Source organism: Falco peregrinus, chromosome 10, assembly GCF_023634155.1.
Source record: "Falco peregrinus isolate bFalPer1 chromosome 10, bFalPer1.pri, whole genome shotgun sequence".
Taxonomy (NCBI): Eukaryota; Metazoa; Chordata; class Aves; order Falconiformes; family Falconidae; genus Falco; species Falco peregrinus.
The window spans coordinates 908,834-929,679 of record NC_073730.1 but is presented as its reverse complement, the minus strand read 5'-3'; the positions used below and the strand labels follow the sequence as shown (position 1 = coordinate 929,679).

General features: G+C 39.1%; 1 protein-coding gene across 13 annotated transcripts in view; it reads left to right on the top strand.

The window, feature by feature from the left end:
- Positions 1–14,831, top strand: part of PTPRC (protein tyrosine phosphatase receptor type C) — a 69,260-nt gene extending 54,429 nt beyond the window's left edge. For all 13 annotated transcript variants that reach the window (XM_055814979.1, XM_027793350.2, XM_027793352.2 and 10 more), the window contains 18 exons: positions 29–137; positions 1,339–1,370; positions 2,465–2,580; positions 3,102–3,192; positions 3,284–3,360; positions 3,585–3,621; positions 4,067–4,164; positions 5,091–5,216; positions 7,078–7,235; positions 7,742–7,877; positions 8,639–8,788; positions 9,230–9,320; positions 9,673–9,806; positions 10,797–10,931; positions 11,246–11,368; positions 11,786–11,964; positions 12,633–12,768; positions 13,551–14,831. In XM_055814979.1, the coding sequence (XP_055670954.1) occupies positions 29–137; positions 1,339–1,370; positions 2,465–2,580; positions 3,102–3,192; positions 3,284–3,360; positions 3,585–3,621; positions 4,067–4,164; positions 5,091–5,216; positions 7,078–7,235; positions 7,742–7,877; positions 8,639–8,788; positions 9,230–9,320; positions 9,673–9,806; positions 10,797–10,931; positions 11,246–11,368; positions 11,786–11,964; positions 12,633–12,768; positions 13,551–13,823 (2,201 nt within the window). In that variant the 3' untranslated portion in view covers positions 13,824–14,831. The remainder of the gene's footprint in view (positions 1–28; positions 138–1,338; positions 1,371–2,464; positions 2,581–3,101; positions 3,193–3,283; positions 3,361–3,584; positions 3,622–4,066; positions 4,165–5,090; positions 5,217–7,077; positions 7,236–7,741; positions 7,878–8,638; positions 8,789–9,229; positions 9,321–9,672; positions 9,807–10,796; positions 10,932–11,245; positions 11,369–11,785; positions 11,965–12,632; positions 12,769–13,550) is intronic.
- The last annotated feature ends 6,015 nt before the right edge of the window (positions 14,832–20,846 follow it).

Here is a 20,846-nt window from a genome sequence, read left to right as displayed (position 1 = left end):
ATAAATGTATTCTTTTTTCTGTTGCTAGATAATTCTAGAGCCCTGATTATATTCTTAGCATTCTTGATTGTTCTGACATCAATTGCTTTACTACTGGTTCTGTACAAAATCTATGAACTTCACAAGAAAAAGCTTAGGTAAGCTTCATGTTTCATGTAAAGCAGGTGGGTGGGGAGAGGAGGCTTTCTGTTTTTCCACAAGATTTCCCAATGGGTAAAGCAAAAATTTTACAAGTTTACAAGTTACAAAAGACATCCTTTTACCTTTTAATCCTTTCAAAAGGAACTCAAGTTTTAGTGGTTTGTCTGCCAATGCAAATGCAATGAAAGATTTCAAATCTCTCTGCTATACTCATTCTTAGGGCACAGAAGAGCCCATCTGCTGGAACAAAATGTCTCGTCACTAGTTTTGTGAAAAAATGTTCACAAATGTCAGAAACCTTTTCCTCCATTATTTAAATTTAAAGTAGTGAAAATAATACACACTTTCTTGGAACACTTCCAAATGTCTATTCACCCAAACCAATATCTCAGGGAGGCTTTGTTTATTATAGTCATCTCTAGGTGCCTTGGCAGGTCTGCAGGACAGTGGATGCTGGCAGAAGAGTGGGCACTGCCTTCCCTGATGGCTGCCAGAGCACTGGAAGACCAGGATAATTGCTGCTATTGCTGTGAAGGAGGTGGTGCAACGTGTGAGGGGGCATTTGCTGCTGGTAGAGACAGAGCAGTTAGGGCAGTTTCTTCAGAAACACGTCAGCCCTCCGGCAACAGCACAACTTGGGGACTTGTGTCTTCCAGCCCTGTTCCCTGCCCTGTTCTGTCCCTTAGCGGGACAGGGAGCTGCTCTTGCTCAGATGGAAACTTCTATGCTTAAGGAAGCAAAGCTAATTTTTGCTTGTACAGCTCCAGAGAGTCTGGCTTGTTCTTGGCTACTTAGCAATTAAACTCAATTTCATTGTATTTTATGTATATGTTAGCTTTTTGTCACTTATTTAGCAAGAGAAACAAAGATGGTGTGAGCAGGCACTCCAGTGAAGAAACTAAAGGTATTTGCTGCAGGTAATATGGACAAAGTTGTGCAAGCAGTAAAGCTGTTTGATGTGGTTCTCTTGTTTCTCCCCCTCAATAACACTCAGAGTAGGAGGACAAGGCTTCCAACCACCTCTGCGTTGGGCCTCTAAGTCCCAGTTGTAGCCCTCTTGTACTAATTTCACAGAGAGCTTGTAATGCAGCTGCTGATTATAAATGGTCTTGGTGTTCACATACCAAACTGCTTAACTCATTATCATCTATATGTCTTACTAGGCAAGGCTTTTACAGATGTTTTTGTTTCTTACAGCAATTCTTCTGAAGGCGTGAACCTTGTTGCAAGTAAGTATCTTTATATATTTAGCAAGTGGAAATAAAATGTCACATGTCTAGCTGCCATCTTTGGATTATTTACGTTCTAGGTCGTATAAATAAATTATAGATATCAACAGGATAACACCTCATTTGGAGGAAAAAATACTTCAGAAAATACATAGCAGAAGTATTTATACTTAAATGAGTTGAAAGTTTATCAGTACTTCAAAAACTCTTGGTTATTATTTAATTACAACCCAAATTTTATTATCCTAGATAATAGTTGTGGTATGTTTAGCCCTAAGAGTAAGTCCAGAATCAAATACAGCTTCAACCAGAATTTGCCTTTCCTGTGCACCTTTTTCAAAGCAAGAATTTAAACATAAGCCAGTCAGTTTTTACTGCAAAATTTCAAAGCCTATGAAGAAAGGCAGAATCAGTCGATACCAGGAAACTTCAAGAATGAAATAATTTATGTCATTTGAGCCCACAGAAATTAACAACATTAAATGAGAAGTTGTGTTAATATTCAAATCCATTTGCTTTGACACATGATTGTTAAAAAAAATATCTTTTCAGTGTAAATTAAAAATGAATAAATGTCCAGTTAGAGATGTTAGATCTTGTTCAGTCATTACTTTATCATTAAAGATAATACAGATTATTGCAACTCAGAGAATAATTTGGAGAAATTTGTAAAAGTAGGCACCACATGTTGTTACATTTGTAGGTTGATTGCACAGTAATCTGTTTTACCGCTGACGATAGATGACCAGAACTGAAGCAGAGGGCAAGGCCATGAACTGTTGTGGATGTTGGGGCTGTTGTGGTGATCTGGACGTGACAGTCCCCACCTTGTACAGAAATGCTGTTGATGCAATGTCCTTGTGGGTAGCCTCCTCCTCATCCAGTGGGGTGGCAGAGGTGAACAGGTTCTGCTCTGCCCAGGGCCCGTTTGCTCAACCTGCCTTAGGCAACACCATTGTTTTGAAAACTAAACATGCTTTGCTAAAGAGGTTGTCCTTTTGTTAATTTATCTGACAGTTTGAGAATCACATTTATTGAAATGCAATCTACATTTTCAAAGACAGTAGCAATAAATGTTCAATGTATTTACACAGTTAAAGATGATGACAGGCAACTTCTGAACATCGAGCCAATACCTTCGGAGCAACTGCTGGACATGTACAAGAGGAAGATTGCTGATGAAGGAAGACTTTTCTTGGATGAATTTCAGGTTTGGTTTTGGCTTAAAATATACCACAGATTTGTAGCCAGGTGGTTGGAATAATTCTGTTCAAGAGTTGTGTGAAGTGTATGCACTGGTTATAAGTATATAAAATAATAAGAATCTAAGAAACTGAGTTAATTCCCATCTAAGAGCGAATAGGTTTCAGTTAATTTTGCTACCAACCTTTCCTCATTATAAGATCATGGCACTTTTTTTCCTGAAGGTGGTTTTCAGCAGAAGTGTAAAATACAGTTTAAATACTTCTCATTCTAAAGTACATCTTAATACTTTCTCTTACTGCATAGCCATGAGGATATAAAAATATATAATTGTGGATATATATACATTATTTATATTAAGGGAAAATAAATTGTTGATTTTAGATAAATATGTGAAGTACTGGCATATGAAACAGAATTTTACCTTCCAGACTCGGGAGTACCAAATTTCTTCCATACACATTTGACTATAAGTAGAAGCTATTTTAGCAATATGCTTACCCAGTAAAGAAACGTTGTATTTTACAGAGTATTCCTAGAGTTTTCACTAAATTTTCAATAAAGGAGGCCAAAAAAAGCCATAATCAGAACAAGAACCGCTACATTGATATCCTTCCATGTGAGTATTTGTTACAACTTTTGCATGTTTTGTAAGTATTTTTTTTCTCAGTGCCTTGAGATAATTATTTTGTTTTAAATGACTTAAACAGATGATCATAACCGTGTTGAGCTCTCGGAGATCCCAGGAGACCCAGGATCAGACTATATCAATGCAAGTTATATTGATGTGAGTGACTTATTCTTAAAAAAAGTCTTAGGTGCTATGAAGAAATTCTGTAGTCTGTACATTTCATGAACTCATTTGAGGATTTCCATTTGAGTTTTTTCCATCTTTATAATGTATTTGGCATTATTGGACTGTTGGATATCGAATCTATTTTGAAAGTGGCAAATCTTTTGAATTGATCATGCTTCCTTTCTGTGCATTGATAATGTTATACTTTCTTACAGGGCTTCAAAGAACCAAGAAAATACATTGCTGCACAAGGTATTTTTTAACATTAAAAGAATATGCTTTCTTTATTAATCCATTTTTTGTTAAAAAATAGTAAAAAAGTATTAGTAAATTTAAAGAAAAATTGAAAATCTGAAATTCTGATATCTAATAGGAAGAAGTTGCCAATGAATTTTTGCTTAAGACATTTTGTTAAGATAAATAAATTGTACTTCAAAGACAGATTTCTCATGATGTATAGTTTTACACCAAAAGTTTTCAGATTTCACAGCTATGCACTGAAGTTATATATGAGACTTTTAAAATGTTGTAGCATAATGGCAGCAGTCATAATGAAATCAAGTCTGTGGCTATTCTTTGCATGATCTCTGGTTAGGTTTTCAGACTGTGTGGCTAAGCGAGTCAAGAAGGCAAGGTTTTTTGTTTTTTTTTTTTCATGTAGTTTTTCTGAAAAACTCTCTTAAACATTTCCTGCTAGGCCCCAAGGATGAAACCATGGATGATTTCTGGAGGATGATCTGGGAACAGAAGGCAACAATTATTGTCATGGTGACTCGCTGTGAGGAAGGAAAGAGGGTGAGAAATATCCATCTTTCCATCCTTCTTTTATCTGAAAACAGAATGAGTTGCTGTGCTCTGGTGAACTACATTTTCTTCTTAGTACTTTGTATTCATTCTTTGCTGTTCTCTTGTGGCAAAACCTATGTAGGAAAGCATATCAAAGCAGTGTTGCCCTATGGAATTACCAGTCTCATCAGAAAATGTCACTTTAGTCACAGCTATAAGTAGCAGACAGACAGCTTCCAAACTATAGCTAATAAATCCAGAAAAGGGCTCAAGGTAGAATTCTAGCTCCTCACAGACCTGTCATAAAAGATATCATTTGTATTTTTCTCCTATGTATTATCTTTTGATATCCTGGCAATGCCCTCAGTAAATCCTAGACAGAATATTTTTTTTATCTGTTGTCTTTGCCCTACCTTCAACTGCATGCTTCTAGATGCTTCTGGCTTGCTTTTATTCCTTATTCCAGATACAGCAGAAAGAAGAGGAACTGCTGTTTTAACTGCTTTTAAAGGTGAAAATGTTGGTAGCATGCAGATTTACAGCATCCCCAAGTTGATGCTATAGGCAGGCAGGGCCAACATCCCTCACCGAAGACTGAAAAGCCATAGAAGTAGCCACAAACTTTTCTACAACCTTCAGGCAACAGCAGCAGTAGCTGTTCACTTTTTCAGCTTGTGTACAGGATTTTTTCCCCACTTTATATTCAAAGCTAAATTCCATGGGCATAAATTTCAGGTCAGAGACCTGAACTGTTGGATATTTGGAATTACTTGGCACTGGCATCCTAAGCAGTGACAGCCTTTTCAGGGGAGTACAAGACCTGTCAGAAGTTGGTAAAACTATACTGAGTTGCCATCTATTTTAAATCAGACTTGTAGCTCTCAGATCTCTGCCACTTTACGTCATGCTACTCACCTAACTTCATATCTTCACAGAACAAATGTGCCCAGTACTGGCCATCAATGGAGAATGGATCTGCAATGTATGGGGACATCATCGTGAAGATCAATGAAAGTAAAACGTGTCCAGACTATGTCATTCAAAAACTACACATCACAAACGTAAGTTGATTCAAAAGTGTAAGGCTGACTGGAACTGGGCTATTCAAGTCTGTAAGCGTCGTTGAGAGATCCTTTTAAAAGAAGAGTCAGTTATCAATGGGAGAAGCACTGCTGTTTTTCCCTGTGCAGTATACAGCTTAGGAGAAAACTTCTTAGCTGTAGGTGTCATTCCTTACAAGAAATGTGAGTTAGAAATATATTTCCCAACTTAGAATGTATTTTTCTTTGTACTCTGGAATATACATTTAGGAGGAAACTGTTAATATGCTGTTAAGTACGGAGAACTTCACACATGGTGATTTCCTTAGATGTTCAGCTTGTTCTTTAACACAGAAATGTTACTGGTTTGTGTGTATCTCAGCATAACCTTCTGCAAGTAAAGTCAATGTGAATCATAGAGTGACATTATCTACCCTCATGGTAATTGTACGGTGGGACAATTACAAATTCGGGCAATCTCAAGTGCATTTATAAACATAAGTGTTTTTTTTAAATTATCATTTGGCTACATGTAGAATCATTAAGGCTGGTTAATTGCTGTCTTTTATACATCTGAAATCTCATTAGTTGCTCTGTGTGTAATTGAGAACAAAATTGGCCATTTAAGGCCAAATGTTCCTCACAGGCCTTTTGAGAAAGTATTTCAGTGAGGGTAAATGGGGCGTAAGTCGTAGCTAAAAGCATTGAGACTCGAAGAGTAAATCTGCTGAGGGATCTTCAGCAAAATGGTTGTGACAGACTCCACCCATCTTGATCCATGACTACGGCTGGAAATTCCCATTCTGCTGTCTCATGTGGCATTAAAATTTTCTCAGGAAGTAGTCTGATTAAAAGGAAGTTGTAACTTCACACGAAGACAGTAAGAACATCGGGATGTTAAGAATTAACTATTAACAAAGACACTGCTCTGTGACTACAAGAATCTGACCTTAGAACTAAGAGACTGCTGCAGGTTGAGAGCTGATATTTTGAGAGCTGTCTGCTCTCTGGCTGACATCACATTAATATAGACAAAACTGATATTGGTTGTGGAATTTGAGAGTGGTCCCTGGTGAGAAAGTGGATTCTGCAGTTCTGGTGGAATAGTGATGTATAATTACTGAAACAATCGCAAATAACTGTGTGAATAACTGTGCCACAACTGGATAGTTCAACTTTGAATACGAACTTGGTCGTTACTGGGCAGTGGCCTGTATAGCCATGCTAAATCTTGGCCAGTGACAGAATGCCAGTGAGATGTCTTTCTCATTTTGTTTTTATAATCATGGTTACCAAAGTGTATGTCCTCTCTTTTAATCTAGCAGCAATATATGAAAGCAGGACTCAAGACCTGACGTGATTTAATCAAGTGACTTAAGAGAGTCAGTCTCATGAAAAATCAAAGGGTTTATTGTACCTACTTCTAAATGGTAGAACTCTGAGTTGCAGTTTATTTTTTTCTTCTTTTTAAATCTGTTGTAATCAGCAGGCTCCTCCTAGGAGATGCAAGAGAATTACCAGTCTGTACCCCTTGAAGTAAGCAGAACTATACACGGGCCAAGAGTGGGGAGACTATTGTACTCTGGATCATAGGCTAACCTGAGAAAAACTTATTTTTAGCAACAATGAACCTCCTGCTTGTCCTCTGTTGGAGTCTTGTGTATTCCTGATTCATGGATATTTTTAAATTAAAATTGAATATGAAAAATCTTGTAACCTGAGACCATTTGGATTACAACATTACAGCACACTGAATGAAAGAGAAATTTCTGTTTCAACATTTGATGACTGTTGCCCTTATTTTTCTTCTGCTTTGTATATCTGCACTTGATTTTGGCTTTGTGTATATATATTAAAAACCCCCACATTTCACTTTGTCTAGGGAAAGGAAAGGACAGCTGGAAGAGATGTCACTCATATTCAGTTTACAAGCTGGCCAGACCATGGAGTCCCTGAGGATCCACATCTCCTTCTTAAACTCCGACGCAGAGTTAATGCTCTCAGCAACTTTTTTAGTGGCCCAATAGTGGTTCATTGCAGGTAAATACATATGATTTTGTTAATGTTAATGTTAACAGTAAAATTTTGTTAACGTTATATGAACATGAAATAAAGCTATTCAGAAAAGGGAGCTGGCAAAGGTATTTGACTAATCCTAAATTTTATGACTTGATTACTTGAAAGTAAGGCAGACAAAGATGCATTAAAAAGGCCAGTTTTCTGAAGGATCTGATAATTGGGTTGATAAAATTTGAGGATACACAAACTTTTGGACTTTCAGAAAGCAGCCAGATAAATGTTGGGCTACTCTGGCTATAATCACCACTTTTGGCCATATTTGCCTTACTTTCAATGAAAGGTATTTAAAATGCAAATTAATCTTTTTTTTTTTTTTTTTTTTTTTTGTGTTGCCAATTAATTTACAGCAAGAACTGTTTTCAGTTGCTTCGTGTCCTGTTACACATTTTCTCTTATGCTTTCTCACTGACTGTTCCCGTCAGTGATACCATTCCCACTCGATAACCAAATCCCTTTGTGCTTTGCAGTGCTGGCGTGGGGCGCACTGGGACATATATAGGAATTGATGCCATGCTGGAGGGGCTGGATGCAGAAGGCAGAGTAGATGTTTATGGCTATGTTGTGAAGCTGCGTCGGCAGCGGTGCCTCATGGTTCAAGTGGAGGTATGTCACTAAAACTCCTGTCACTTAGTATTCTCCTTTGCTAGGGTTTCATCAGTATTGCTCAGAACTGCGCTGTTCTGTTTTGGGTTTTGCTGCAATTCAGTTGAAGTTGTTAATACAAAATGTAGCTCTGGAAAATATTAAGAGAGAGAAAAACTTCCAACACAGTTTTCCAGGTTTAGAAACCTCAACTTTTAAGTTTAGGCTTTAAAAAAGAAGCCAAGAAGAACATTTTATGTTGATAATCCAGCTTTTGGCATACAAATCACAAATGCAAAATTGACCTTGCATAGTCAAACTTGATTTTCAGATTCTAAAAACTGTCTGTCTAGGTAGACAGTTTAGGTACTGTCTTCAGTAGAGTTGAGAGTACAATAAAAGTTATGGACTGATGCATTGCCTGTTTTTGACTTATTTAAGTGTTTTGCAGACCTTTCAAATCTCAGTTGCATATTTCTTGAATGACATTACATTTATATGCCAAACACCGTTCATCCTACACACTAAATGTCCTCCAAAATGTCTAACTTGGAAGCCACTCTGATTTTTAATACTTGTATTTAATGCCTATTTAATATTTATTTAATATTTATGTATTTAATATAACATATGTATTTAGTGCTTCGTATTATTAACACTAATAACATCATGGGAGTAATAGTTTCTTACAATGGTTTAAAAGAGTGATATAATTCTTATGTTGGTTTTGTTTTTACTTATTAATAACTTCATTTTTAAACCCATCAAATGGGAAACACCAGTCTCAGTACATCCTTATCCATCAAGCGCTAGTGGAATACAATCAGTATGGAGAAACAGAGGTCAGTCTCTCAGAGCTGCACTCCTACCTCAACAATCTGAAAAGAAAAGATCCTCCGAGTGAACCTTCTCTGTTGGAGGCAGAGTTTCAGGTAAATAAGCATTGCATTCTAGTGCCCTTACCTTGCACTTACATCAGAACATGCCTTGCACGGTAGTCATGAGATAGAGATACCCGACATAATAGATAATTTCTGTGCTATCTTATTTCTCTGCCACAGAAACAGTTTCTTTATGTTTATGAAAAAAGGTATAAATTAATGAAATTTTATTCCTGCTTTTGATATTAATATTTGTAACAAAGATGAGGAGCATAGAATGATTACTTGTGTCTGTGTGCTTGATGTCCCGTGCTGTTGTACGTGGTATAGCAGGCATTTTTAAATTATAGCCCAGATGTGGCCAAAGTTTAAATCATTAAAGTTAAGAAGTAAGGCGCTGGGAGAAGAAGACTGGGTGTGGGTGTCCAGAAGGGACAATGATCCCAGGAACCATTTTAATCAAGCATAATACCAAACATCCTCTTTCTTTAGAGATTACCTTCCTATAAAGGGTGGCGGACACAGAACACTGGGAATCGTGAAGAAAATAAAAGCAAAAATAGGAATGCCAATGTAATTCCATGTAAGTATTTTCCATGAACCTTCCCATATTTTATCTGTTATCTTCTGTAAGAAAACCTACTAAATTTTGAAAAAATGAGGACAGTAAATTACATTACTGAGATATATTTGATTAACTTTCTCAATACTGTAAAACTAGAAACTTCTGATAGTGTTTTAAAAAAAAGAGATGAGTTTTTAAAAGTGTGAATTATTGGGAGAGTTTATTTCAAATAAAGTGGCCTTTGTTCTGCAGTCTGTTGTGAAAGGACTGCCCTTTTTCTATCCATTTCCCACCCTGCACATGCAGAAGCCCCCTCAATGCTGTACCTGAGTGGCAGCATGGCCTGACGGTGACACTTTGTCTCGTGCAGATGACTTTAACCGGGTGCCCATCAGGCACGAAGATGAATGCAGTAAGGAGGGTGAACATGATTCGGATGATTCCTCAGATGAGGACAGTGACTGTGAGGAATCAACCAGATACATCAATGCTTCTTTCATAACTGTATGTATTGAGAGGATCCACTGCAAGTATTTCACAAGCTCGCAGCTAAAACAATATTCTAGCTTGAGCTCTTACTCGCTTACTGGCTTCACAAATAGAACAGGATTCACCTGAATAAGGGAGAAAGTTCTGACAGTCGATTGGCAAATCCATCTGTAGTTTTAATCATGAAAATCTACAGTTTGCTGCAGTAATGAGATCATCTTTTTCTCTTACATGGCCTTAAACCGTGTGGTCTCAAATAGTGAGACTAAACACAGGAACATATTTTTGTGTGTGTTGTTTCAAACCACTAGCATTCAGACTGGCCTCATGTATTTCTCTTAGTGGGCATCTGCCTACAAGTTGATCCACATTAAAATTTTCCCTGTTAGTGAAATGCAAGTCTAGTTATTCACATATACAAAACCCTACTAGTGAAAAGTGGGGCCATCAGGTTTTTTGGTATCATATATACCTCCAAAAGGTGGATAGCAGTTATTTGTCACTAATGAAGTAACTTTTTTGGAATGACAAGCTAAATTTGATTTATCTGAATTTTTTAAAATGCTGGATAGTTAGGATATCTATTCAGAAGAGATGTATTTTTACTTTTGGGTAGCTCAGTGTAAACTGGTGCACCAATCTTATGTGGTATAAACTCAGTTTCTTAGTGGTCAAATTAAACAGCTGGGTAGAACTAAATGTTTTAGCCCTTAAAAACATGCTTTGCAGAAAACAGCAGGGTGAGATCTCATCCACTGGGGCATGAGTATACCTTGTTGTCAGTCTGGAAGTGGTAGTGTTGTTTAGGGGACTGAATTTAATGCCATTTGGCTCGTAGAATTCCTGTAAAACCATCGCCTAATGTGATAGGCATACTTTCTCTATAAATAAAAGGGTTCATTAGTTTATTTTGCTGGGTATTCATTACCTGGCAATGAGTTCTGTTGCTTGACAATCACATTTCAAATGAATTTAAGAAAAAAATACTTCAAATTTCTTTAATAGGGTTACTGGGGTCCAAAAGCCATGATTGCAACACAGGGACCACTGCAGGAAACTATCTCTGACTTCTGGCAAATGGTCTTCCAAAGAAAAGTCAAAGTCATTGTTATGCTGACAGAGCTGAAAGAAGGAGATCAGGTGAGATCATGTCTTCACACCGACACATTATGGGTCCTCTACGTGCAAAGAAAACACTGCACTGCACTCTCTTATTCCCTTCCTCCATTTAAGCATGTTGCATAGGATGAGGAATTTGCACTTCCAATATAATCTGTCCTATTATGTACCTTCTTAATTTACTTTCTAATGAGGGGACAAGTGTATGATGCTGTACTTTAAAATACAGTGACATTCCCACTACTTTAAAGTCAATATATTCTGTAAGTGCATGTGGAAGATAAATTCAAAGCAGGTTTGAATGGAGCACTGACTTGTAGTTTTATCTATTTTAGGAACTCTGTGCACAGTACTGGGGAGAAGGAAAACAAGTGTACGATGGCATAGAAGTTCAAATGACAGATGTCAACTGTTGTTCTAGCTATACCATACGTGCATTTGTTGTTACACATCTGAAGGTAAAAGTTTCTTTGCAAATTCCAAAAGGAAGTTTTAAATTTCATTCCCTATTATAAACTTAGCCTAAAGAAAGGGAAGGAACAGTTTCCACAGCGCTTACCTCCTGTTGTAAGAAATGGAAATATTTTTCTCCTCCAGACCAGCAGCCAGTCATGATAAATGCTATGAATTAGCTCAGCATTTCTGTTTAGGGGATTGCTGAGGTGGTGGTAGTGGAGTCTCAGGAGGCCAGCTGTCTTCTGTACTTTGAGCAAAGCTTGGATTTCTACTACCTCATATTCATGAAGTAAAACTTACATCACCATGCAGTTCCTCAGGAATATAATTTTTCTTTTACAAATCAGCTGCAATAGATGTACTATATGAATCTTTATTTTAACCTGAACATTGACTACGTCTCCACTGCTGTTTTTCAGACAAAAGAAACACAGAAGGTATATCAATACCAGTATCACAAGTGGAGTGGCTTGGATATTCCAGAAAACCCCAAAGATTTAGTTAGCATGATTTTCAACCTCAGACAAAAGGTTCCAGTCAGATCAGGCACTGAGGACAACAGGAGTACCCGCAGTGTCCCGCTCGTCATCCACTGCCGGTGGGTCTGAATTCAGCACGTACCTTAACCTAGCTCTAAGTTCTGGATATACATAGCAACCTCGGTTTTGGGATGCCTACCTTTTCCACCAAGCCTTTCCATGTGTCTGGAGACTCAGCTCTCCCTAGAAGAGTCCTTGAATGGCTCAAGCTTGACCTTTTGGATTGCAATCATGAAAAGTGAGCACACTTCTCCTTGGCCAGCATGGGCATGGAGTAGGTGGTCAGAGCTAGCTTCTCTTGTCTGGTACATGTATTTTGAGAAGAAATTCTAGGTCAGAGTGCTCTTGTAGCATACTACTACAGCTTTTAGGTTAATCTCTTGCTCCAGTACAGAAAGCTCATTTTTTAGGACCATTTCCAGGAATAGTCTTGCATACCATCTAAAACAGAGGACAATCCTGCTAACAATTGTTGGAAATGTAAGTCTGAAGCTTCTCATTTCTCTCTTACCCCTTAAGTGGCCACGTGAGATCCAGGTAGCCTCTAGATAAACTGTGTCTTGTGTGTGTCTTACAGATATTCTCAATTGTAACAATTTCAGTCTAGTCAAAAATGTTTTGGAAATGTAATTCATTATGTAGGCCTTGAAATAAATCTAACATTTAGTGAGAGGACTTGCTGATTTTACATTTTAAATTTACATGTACATTTTACATCATCTTCTAGTGATGGATCACAGCAGACTGGTGTATTTTGTGCTTTAATGACCCTCTTGGAAAGTGCAGAAATAGAAGAAGTAATAGATGTTTTCCAAGTAGTAAAAGCTCTTCGTCGTACCAGGCTGGGAGTGGTCTCCAACTTTGTAAGTAAATCTTAGGAATTACCAGAAAAAACATATGAGATTACTTAGCATGATCACTAATGTCCTCATAACCTTATGCATAATTTCTTCATAGGGAACACTACTTCTAATCAGGACATTCACAGCCAGTCACCACTACTTGGGAACTGGCCGCTACTATATAAGAATGAAGGAGTCTGTGAGATGTCCAGAGCTGCAATTCTGTAACACCTTTGTGGAACGGGGCATATTATAAAACTATAAATTGCATAAATTGATGGTTCTGCCATTGGCTGAGGGGTGCACATGCACAGTGTCCCTTCTGCAGTTAGAGGGCTAACTCCATTTCACAGGCTGGCGGCCCTGGGCTTGTTTTGGTTAAATCCCTCCAGAGGAGTGATGTCTCCGGCATGCACTGTGCATGTACTAACAAACCAGACCGGTGTCAACGAGATGGGGCAGGTTATTAGATGGCTTTCCTGGACTCCTTACAATACCTGTTGTTTACAACTTGGGTGCTGTGAAAAGCAAATTTTTTGTACATTGTGCACCAAGAGGGTACTGAGTGACAAACTTGGAACGTCTGGTGCAGGCAGTTACAGAAACAGTACGTACACATGAAATCAGAATAAACCATAGAAGCAACACTCTGCACACCAGAAACTGTGGAAGCTGCTTCCTATGCAGTCTTGCATGTTCAACTACATATTACTTTCTAAAATTTAAGAAAATAGAGAAAGAATAGGTTTATTCTTGGGCTCTGAGCATTCCATTCATACTATCTTCTTCTCTTCATCCTTAAGGAACATTACCAATTTCTGTATGACACCATTGCCAGCACCTACCCTGCACAGAATGGACAAGTAAAGAAGAGCAGCCAGCAGGAAGATAAAGTTGAATTTTGCAGTGAGGTAGAAAAAAAAGATCAGGAAGCTGATTTAATCACTATTGATCTTACACCACCAGCGCCAGAGGAAAATGAGCCTTCTGAAGTGTGTGAAGATTCTAAGGCTGCAGATAGCACTAAGGGAACAGAGAGCTCTACAAATGGCCCCACAGCTCCAGTTCTAACTTAGAAGCTATACTAAAAAAAAAAAGTGCTTTGTCATGTGCAAAAAATATTAAACAAAATAAGAGTGTAAGATTTCTTCCTCTTCCCACTTTTTCTTTTTTTTTTTTTGAGGAGGGGAATATTTAGTATTATATCAGTTTTTCAAAGGTAAAAATTTAAAGGAATACTTGAAACTTGTAGAGAGTGACAAAGAACTGTGAAAGTTTAATTTTTGTGTAATTTGCATTTAATACTTGTTCAGAAACCTTTTCACTATTTTTATACTTTGTCTTTTAAAAATATGTACAGTGTAATACTGAGCAGTGGGAAGGATTTTTTTTTGAGTTCTGTAATGAGGAGAAAAGCAACTCAGAATAACAAGAATAGTGCATTGCAAAAACAGGTCTGTCTTCAAAACTATCAACAAGTAGATTAACCCAACTGGTAAGCATATATTCTAGCATTTCAGGAGTGCTGACCAAGCACTGCTTTAATACTACTCTGTGGAACACGTGGGACTTTGCCTAACAGTTTTAAGAGCTTATCGTTTGCATCAGGTGGCAATTCCAAGGAATTCAGGTTTATGGAGAATCTGTAAGTCCTCTCATGTCAATGTGGAATAGGGAATTTTGCATTTTTCTGACTTGCCTCAAGGTGTCCTTGTTGCTCCACATCCATTAATCTGAGATTTCAATGTTAGACTCAAAGAAGAGTTTGGAGATTGGCATTTGAATGATTGCAACGGTTCTGACAGAAAACACATTCTGTTTACTCATAAAGCTTAAAATTCTGCATGCTTGCACATCTATTTCTTATGCTTACTTTTATTTAAAGGGACTGTTTTCATGAATGCATCTGACCTGTTTTCAGAATTGGAAAATACTTAAAAGTTTTCCTCCAAACCTTGTAGATTTTTATTGGTACAGTATTTCTTTTTGTTTGAGGTTTTGTATGTTACAGTTGTGATATTTTTACTATTTCTTGCTGGCTTTTAGCCTAGTGTTTTTAGAACAAATAAAAAAGATAATTAATAGTTGACAAGGTGGAAATTATTTTGTTCTATTGGACTCTGCGAACTGATAATATTCTTCTAAATGCACAAAATCTTGTTCTGTCCCATATGTGGGATTTCAGTGGGAAATTTCACACACACGAGTAGGACATACACACAGGTTTCAGTAGGAAAACACATCGTTTCATTCCCATAAACCTGTGTGTGGACCCAGGTAAGTGTCATGTTTCTTTCATTACAAAGGAAGGAAACTTCATTTTTCTTTTGCTTGAAGTCATTAAAGGAACAATCAGTCACTCAAAAGATTCAGTGCTCCTAGTTTATCACTGCGTATTCCTAATCTCTCTTTACAAAACATAATTGAAAATACTTAGAGAGCCATGTAAGCAACATGTACAGTCACACTTGGTTAAAACATTTAATTTCATTTTGCTGTTACCCTAGATCAAATATTTCATTCACAATTATTTGCTCAGCCAAGTGCTTCCTGGCAGCCTTGCTTGAGCCAGCGGCAGTCAGGGTGGCGGAACTGACCAAGCTGAGGGCGTCAGCTGTGGAGAGAAAGCTCTCTGAGACTAGATGTGAAGATAATCTGAGAAAGCTGTAGGTCCAAAGCCTGTTGGCTGTTTTTAGAGGCACGTGTCAGAATGGAGAATTTAGCATACCTTTGAAGATGGAAGGTTAAAGAGCCTTGGATGCAGATCGACTTACGGGTGCTCATTGGATGACAGAGAACAGTTCATTTCTTTTTCTTCTTCTAAGATCTGGCCACTGTAAAGCCTGCCTAGCTACTTCAGGCAGCAAAATAAAAAGGTCAGTGCAGCTACCTATTGTAAGAGTGCAGGGACAGGGACCAGTCACACTTCTAGGAATTAGTGAAAATGTTCCCCAAATCAAGAATTAGGCCAACATATTCGTTTTGTGTTAAGTCTGAGGGCACTCCTACATGATTCCTTGGAAAATGGTTCTGCAGCTCTTTAAGCTACTACAGCACCAGGACTGTGAAAATTCTGGAGTATTTTGTTTTGCTTAAGTTGTTTTCTAGAATTATTTCAATCTTCTATGGCATATATATTTTTTTAAATGCATACCAGGTTAACATTTGATTTGTGCATGTATTTTGGAAGAAGAGTCCTGAACTATGTTAAATTAAATGCATGTCTTCATTATTAGCCTAATCAGGCTAATAAACACAAAAACTGCCCTCAGGGTGCCTACTGTCAATCATTTTTGGAGTAAAGTTTCTTACAGTTGCAAGGGGATAAATGGAGCTCTTGAGTTTTAAATATTTGCAAATTAAATAAAGCTTCATACAATTAAATGTCATTAAATCCCAGTGTGACAATTGAGGAAGCCTGTCTTAACACAGCTTAGAAGTTCTGATTGCCTTGGGAGATCTCTATGTACTAGGGATGGGGTTTTGCCTTCTGCGTTGTCATTTGACGTTCAAAAATCCACAAGGTGGTGACACAGAGCTTGTCGAAGGTGGCTGTTGTGCCGGATGCTCCATAGTCCCTTGGCTTCTTTGCCTCTTATGTCTCCCAGGAACAGAGTGGATATAACAGGTGAGGTGTGAACCCCAGGCTAATAAGCTCTGCTAGGAACCTGCTCTGGCTTTGCCAGGGCAGCAACAAGGTTGTAGCGGGCTGGAGACTTGTCACAGCTTAAAAGCTGAGAAACAAACTTGCAAAGATGCAAAAAGTTTATTTTCTCAAGCAGAGCTAAGCGGCACAAAGACTGCTAACCACTGCCAGTGTTGTTTGAAAGCGTTTTATAACCTGAAGTTCAGGCTAAAAATAAGTGATAGATCAGCTGGGAGAGGACAACAAACAAAGGTAATCATGTGTCACTCAAATGTGACTCAAGGGACTGGATTTCTCCCACAGTGTGCTGGGTAGAAGCACTTAGGACAGTGGCTCTGGGAAGGTGACAGTGCTGTGTTGGCAGAGCCTGCGTGGGGAGACGGAGGGGAAGGACCCCAGAGCCTCCCCAGGGTTCTGCTTGGCCAGGTAACCCCAGGGGGGCTGAGCTTTTTGCTTTTGTGTAGGTTTTTATATATTTCTTGTGCTCTGTAATGAGCAAGGTAATTACATTAAAATCTTTTTCAAAGACTATACATTATGACTATCAGCCACATCGTGGTACCTGAGATAAATGTTGTACAATACAAAAAATGGCCAGCGCAGAGCTGTGGCAGGCGGGGTGCTGTGCAAGGAGATGCAGAGCCCTGTGGCTTTCCAGCACCGCAGCTTCCACGCTGCGTCTGGGCTCCTGCGGGATCCGTTTGTGCCTGCTCCTTCCCCCCAATTCCCGCAGCTGCTGTCGGGGGTCTCCCCCTGCCCGGCCAGCAGCCAGCCAGTGCTGTCTGAGCCCACAGCCCCGCGGTGGCCGGCCCGTCCCTGCCGGGGAAGCGAGCAGCGAGCAGCGAGCAGCCGGTTTCAAGCTCAGTGCAGGTGTCTCATTAAGCTGGAAATCATATCCCTTATTCCACATTCTGCAGAAAAGCTCCCCAGTAGCAGCACTTGTCTTCAACAAGGCATCTTGCTTTTATAAAGGCCCAGTTTTTTGGCATTGTAGGGTCTCCAGATTGCCTCGGAAAGAATATCAGAGGCTCCTCTAGGGCCCGACACATCTGTACCACAGCTGTTCCTCCACACCTACAACAGCTCTTTGCCAAGAACCAGTGCTCTCTGTTTTAGACTAGGGAAAACCAAAACAGAAGAAAAACAAAGTTTCGGTTACAGAACACAGCACATTTCTGTATGCATCAGCTCTACTGCAGAAAAACAAAATAAATCTTGTGAAGAACAGAATACAATAATTATAAAGTTACAGTGATGGAGAAATACAGTTTTATACAAAAGCTTGACAAGTCAATCTTTCTTTTCAAGGCAAATGAAAGGAAGATGATGAGTACAAAAGTACTGAGCAAGTTTGTACTAAAAGATCTCCTTTCTAGGGACAAAATATTAATTATTTAGGAAGGATACTTAGTACCAATTATTGTAAAATAACTCATTGTTTTAACCTTAGTGAAAAACAGGGTTTTCAATAGTTAAGTCCTCAGACTCAGGCTTGTCAGCATCAGCAATGCATAAAGTTACTGAATTTTTGAAATGAACATATTATCCCCTTTTTAAAAGGAATAGGCACATAACTATTTGCATCTGGGTTGTCTCTTGAATCCCACAGCTGCACACCACTGTGTCTGGCAGTACAGTACTAATGTAGTAATGTAAAGTGTGGCTAACATACAAAGGAAAAAATAAAAAGGGAAGTTTACTTTGGAACAATTTTAGCACTCAGTATCAAATTTTTCATTTTGTAGATGACTTCTCATGATAGCCTGACCTTGCCTGGCAGTTACCTCACACACATCAATACTGTAGAGTCCTTGGGGTGGACCTGGTGTGTTTTCAGGTTTTACCCGCCAGGCTGTGCTGAAACCCTTCAAATGCCTTTTGCTCTGTTCAGAGCCTCCTGCAGTGCATTCAGCTTGCTCCATTTCGGTAATGTGGAGCCATTTGAGGTAACTAAGATGACATTTGTTTATACAGCACTGCAGAGACTTGTCTACCCAAGACCAAGCATAGTTCAGAGTGAAAGAGTGTGCGTGTGTGTGTGTGTGCATGCATTATTCATAGTCTAAAGTGTGAGCTTACGTTCCCAACCACTAATCGATGAGTTGTTGACTTGGCAGCTGCCCAGCTTAGCCAAAGAAAAATAGGAGAGATGGGGATGAGACAGTGGGCCTGTGCTAACTCTTTTGTGGGGCAATGCAGTGCTGAGACAGTGTTTGATTGTGTGGCTGATGGGCTTTCTAAGAGTGGTTTTCAAAAATGAATTTGCAAAAAATAAACTGCAGATGAGGTACAGGAGACTGCATGCACACAGAGAGCTCATGTTGTCACAGACTATATCGGTGCTGGCATCACTGGCTACTGAAAAAATTGTCAGCTCTCCTGATGTTGCAATAGAAGTCAACATGCGTGTTCTTCAGCTGCTGAGACAAATGGTAAAAAAGTGACAATAGGAAGATACCATTGGATGATGGAGTTCTTGCCAAATGTCTGCATTTGGCAAGAAGTGTCAATTTTCATTTTTTCTTTTTTTAAAGAAAGAAATAATGAATCATTTTAATCTTATTTTACTAATGTTAATATGTTGCTTTGAGAATAACAGTATCTTGTCTAAGTTTAGCACTTTTTACTCCTTTTACTCCTGCTCTTTTCTGAAATATTTGAATATATTATTTTTAAAAAATCATTATGTCATTGAAAGCACTTCAGGACTAGAACAGTTCAGTATCATGAAGTGTTTCCTTTTTCTAAGCTGCTTTCTTAATATAATTTCTATTCAGCAATAAAATGAAATTCTGACTCCATGTATTGATTTAGCATAAATAAAATTCTTATGGAACAGGAATCCAATTTCCTAAATGGTATAAATAAATGATTCCAAAAAGAGTTGTGTCTTCTTCCAAAGAGAGCAAGGCATGTCCACTGTCCAGTAACGCCTCGCCCAGCTCCAGTCACAGCGGACAGACGCTGCCTGTGGCCGTGCAGGGCAGGCAAGGCTCACCACTCTGCCCTCCCCTCCAGAGACCCCCACTCTCACCTCCACAGTTTGATTAGTTGAAGTCTCTGTCTTTTCCTTTTGTAGCTTTTGCTTCAGTTACTGAACTGTGGCCTCTTCCTATTTCAAAATTTAGATCAGCTTTCTAGGTTTTTCTTCTTATTTGGGGTATTCAGCATTTCACTGACTTGAACAGCTACCTGTTTCCTGCAACAGCCTTCCTGCCCCCGCTCTCCCTGCCCCTTCCCCCCCATCCTGGGTACCAGGAAGCAGCAAGAACCAACTGCCCTGCCAGGGAATCTGAGCCCAGCTAGAGGGTGAAGTGAGACAGGCAAGGGAGGGACAGCACCCATGTGGGCACAGTCCCACAATGCCCAAAGGAGAGCAGAGCGGGTGGTGACAGTATGCAACACCAGGCAGCAGCCCACTGCTCGGCGGGGAAGTGCCCGGCGATGAAGCAGATCTGAGGCTGTGGCGTCAGGGTGGTGAGTCAGGCTGAGCCACGAGCAAGGCCAGGTGCAGGCAGGCCAATGGCACAGCAGGTCTAGGCAGGGCTCCTTACCTGAATTCCTCCCATTTCCTGGCCTGTGTCAAGATACAAGTTTCTGTTACATCTTTGCTCACAGTCTTGGACTCCACTTTGGAGCTGCTGGCTGTGTGGCGCCCATGCCACCTGGCTGGGCATTGCGGAGGCTGATTACTTGTCCTTGCATGGCATTTGTTGGAGCCTGTGACATACTAACTCATAAAGACCTCATACCAGGTTGGAAAGGTAGGAGATGTCAGCACAGCTTCTTAGCAACTGAGCTGTTGTATCATGGTGCATGATTCCATGGGCTCTGCTTTATTGCTTCTGAAGACATATAAATGCTGATATTTTAGGTCTTATACATTTATAAGATAGGAAAACCAGTGACCCATGTAAAGTCTATGCCATGGTCCAACTACCAACTGAATATTTGGATGAAAACTTGACACTTTATTGATAAAAAGTATTAGTTTATGATGATCTGTGCAGAATTTAGAATTAAATATATAGAGGTGAGAAAAAAAACAAGTTAGCTGAGTTCATTGACTTACAGATAGGATGCTCATGTATCTTTTCATTCCAGGCCCATTTCTACTCTGTGAGCTACGCCTGCATCTTCTGCATCCCAAGTGAATCCTCCTGTCATCTGGTCAGCTGAGGCTTTATTTTGAAAGTTCATCTTAGACAAGATAGGAAAGAAATATCCACAAACCAGGTATTCTGTTCTCAAAATTTCCATCTTACAGGAATGGCTTTCTGACAGTGTTCTGTGAGAATCACAGTTTCAGGCTTGTTAATTTTGAATCCCTAATTCACTATTCCTTGAATTGTGCACTGCTGCACAAAAATGTATTAACAAGCACCATATCTCATTTTCTGGTTTCCTGTCAAAGGAAAAAAGCTATATAATGTGCTGTATAATTGCTGTTGTT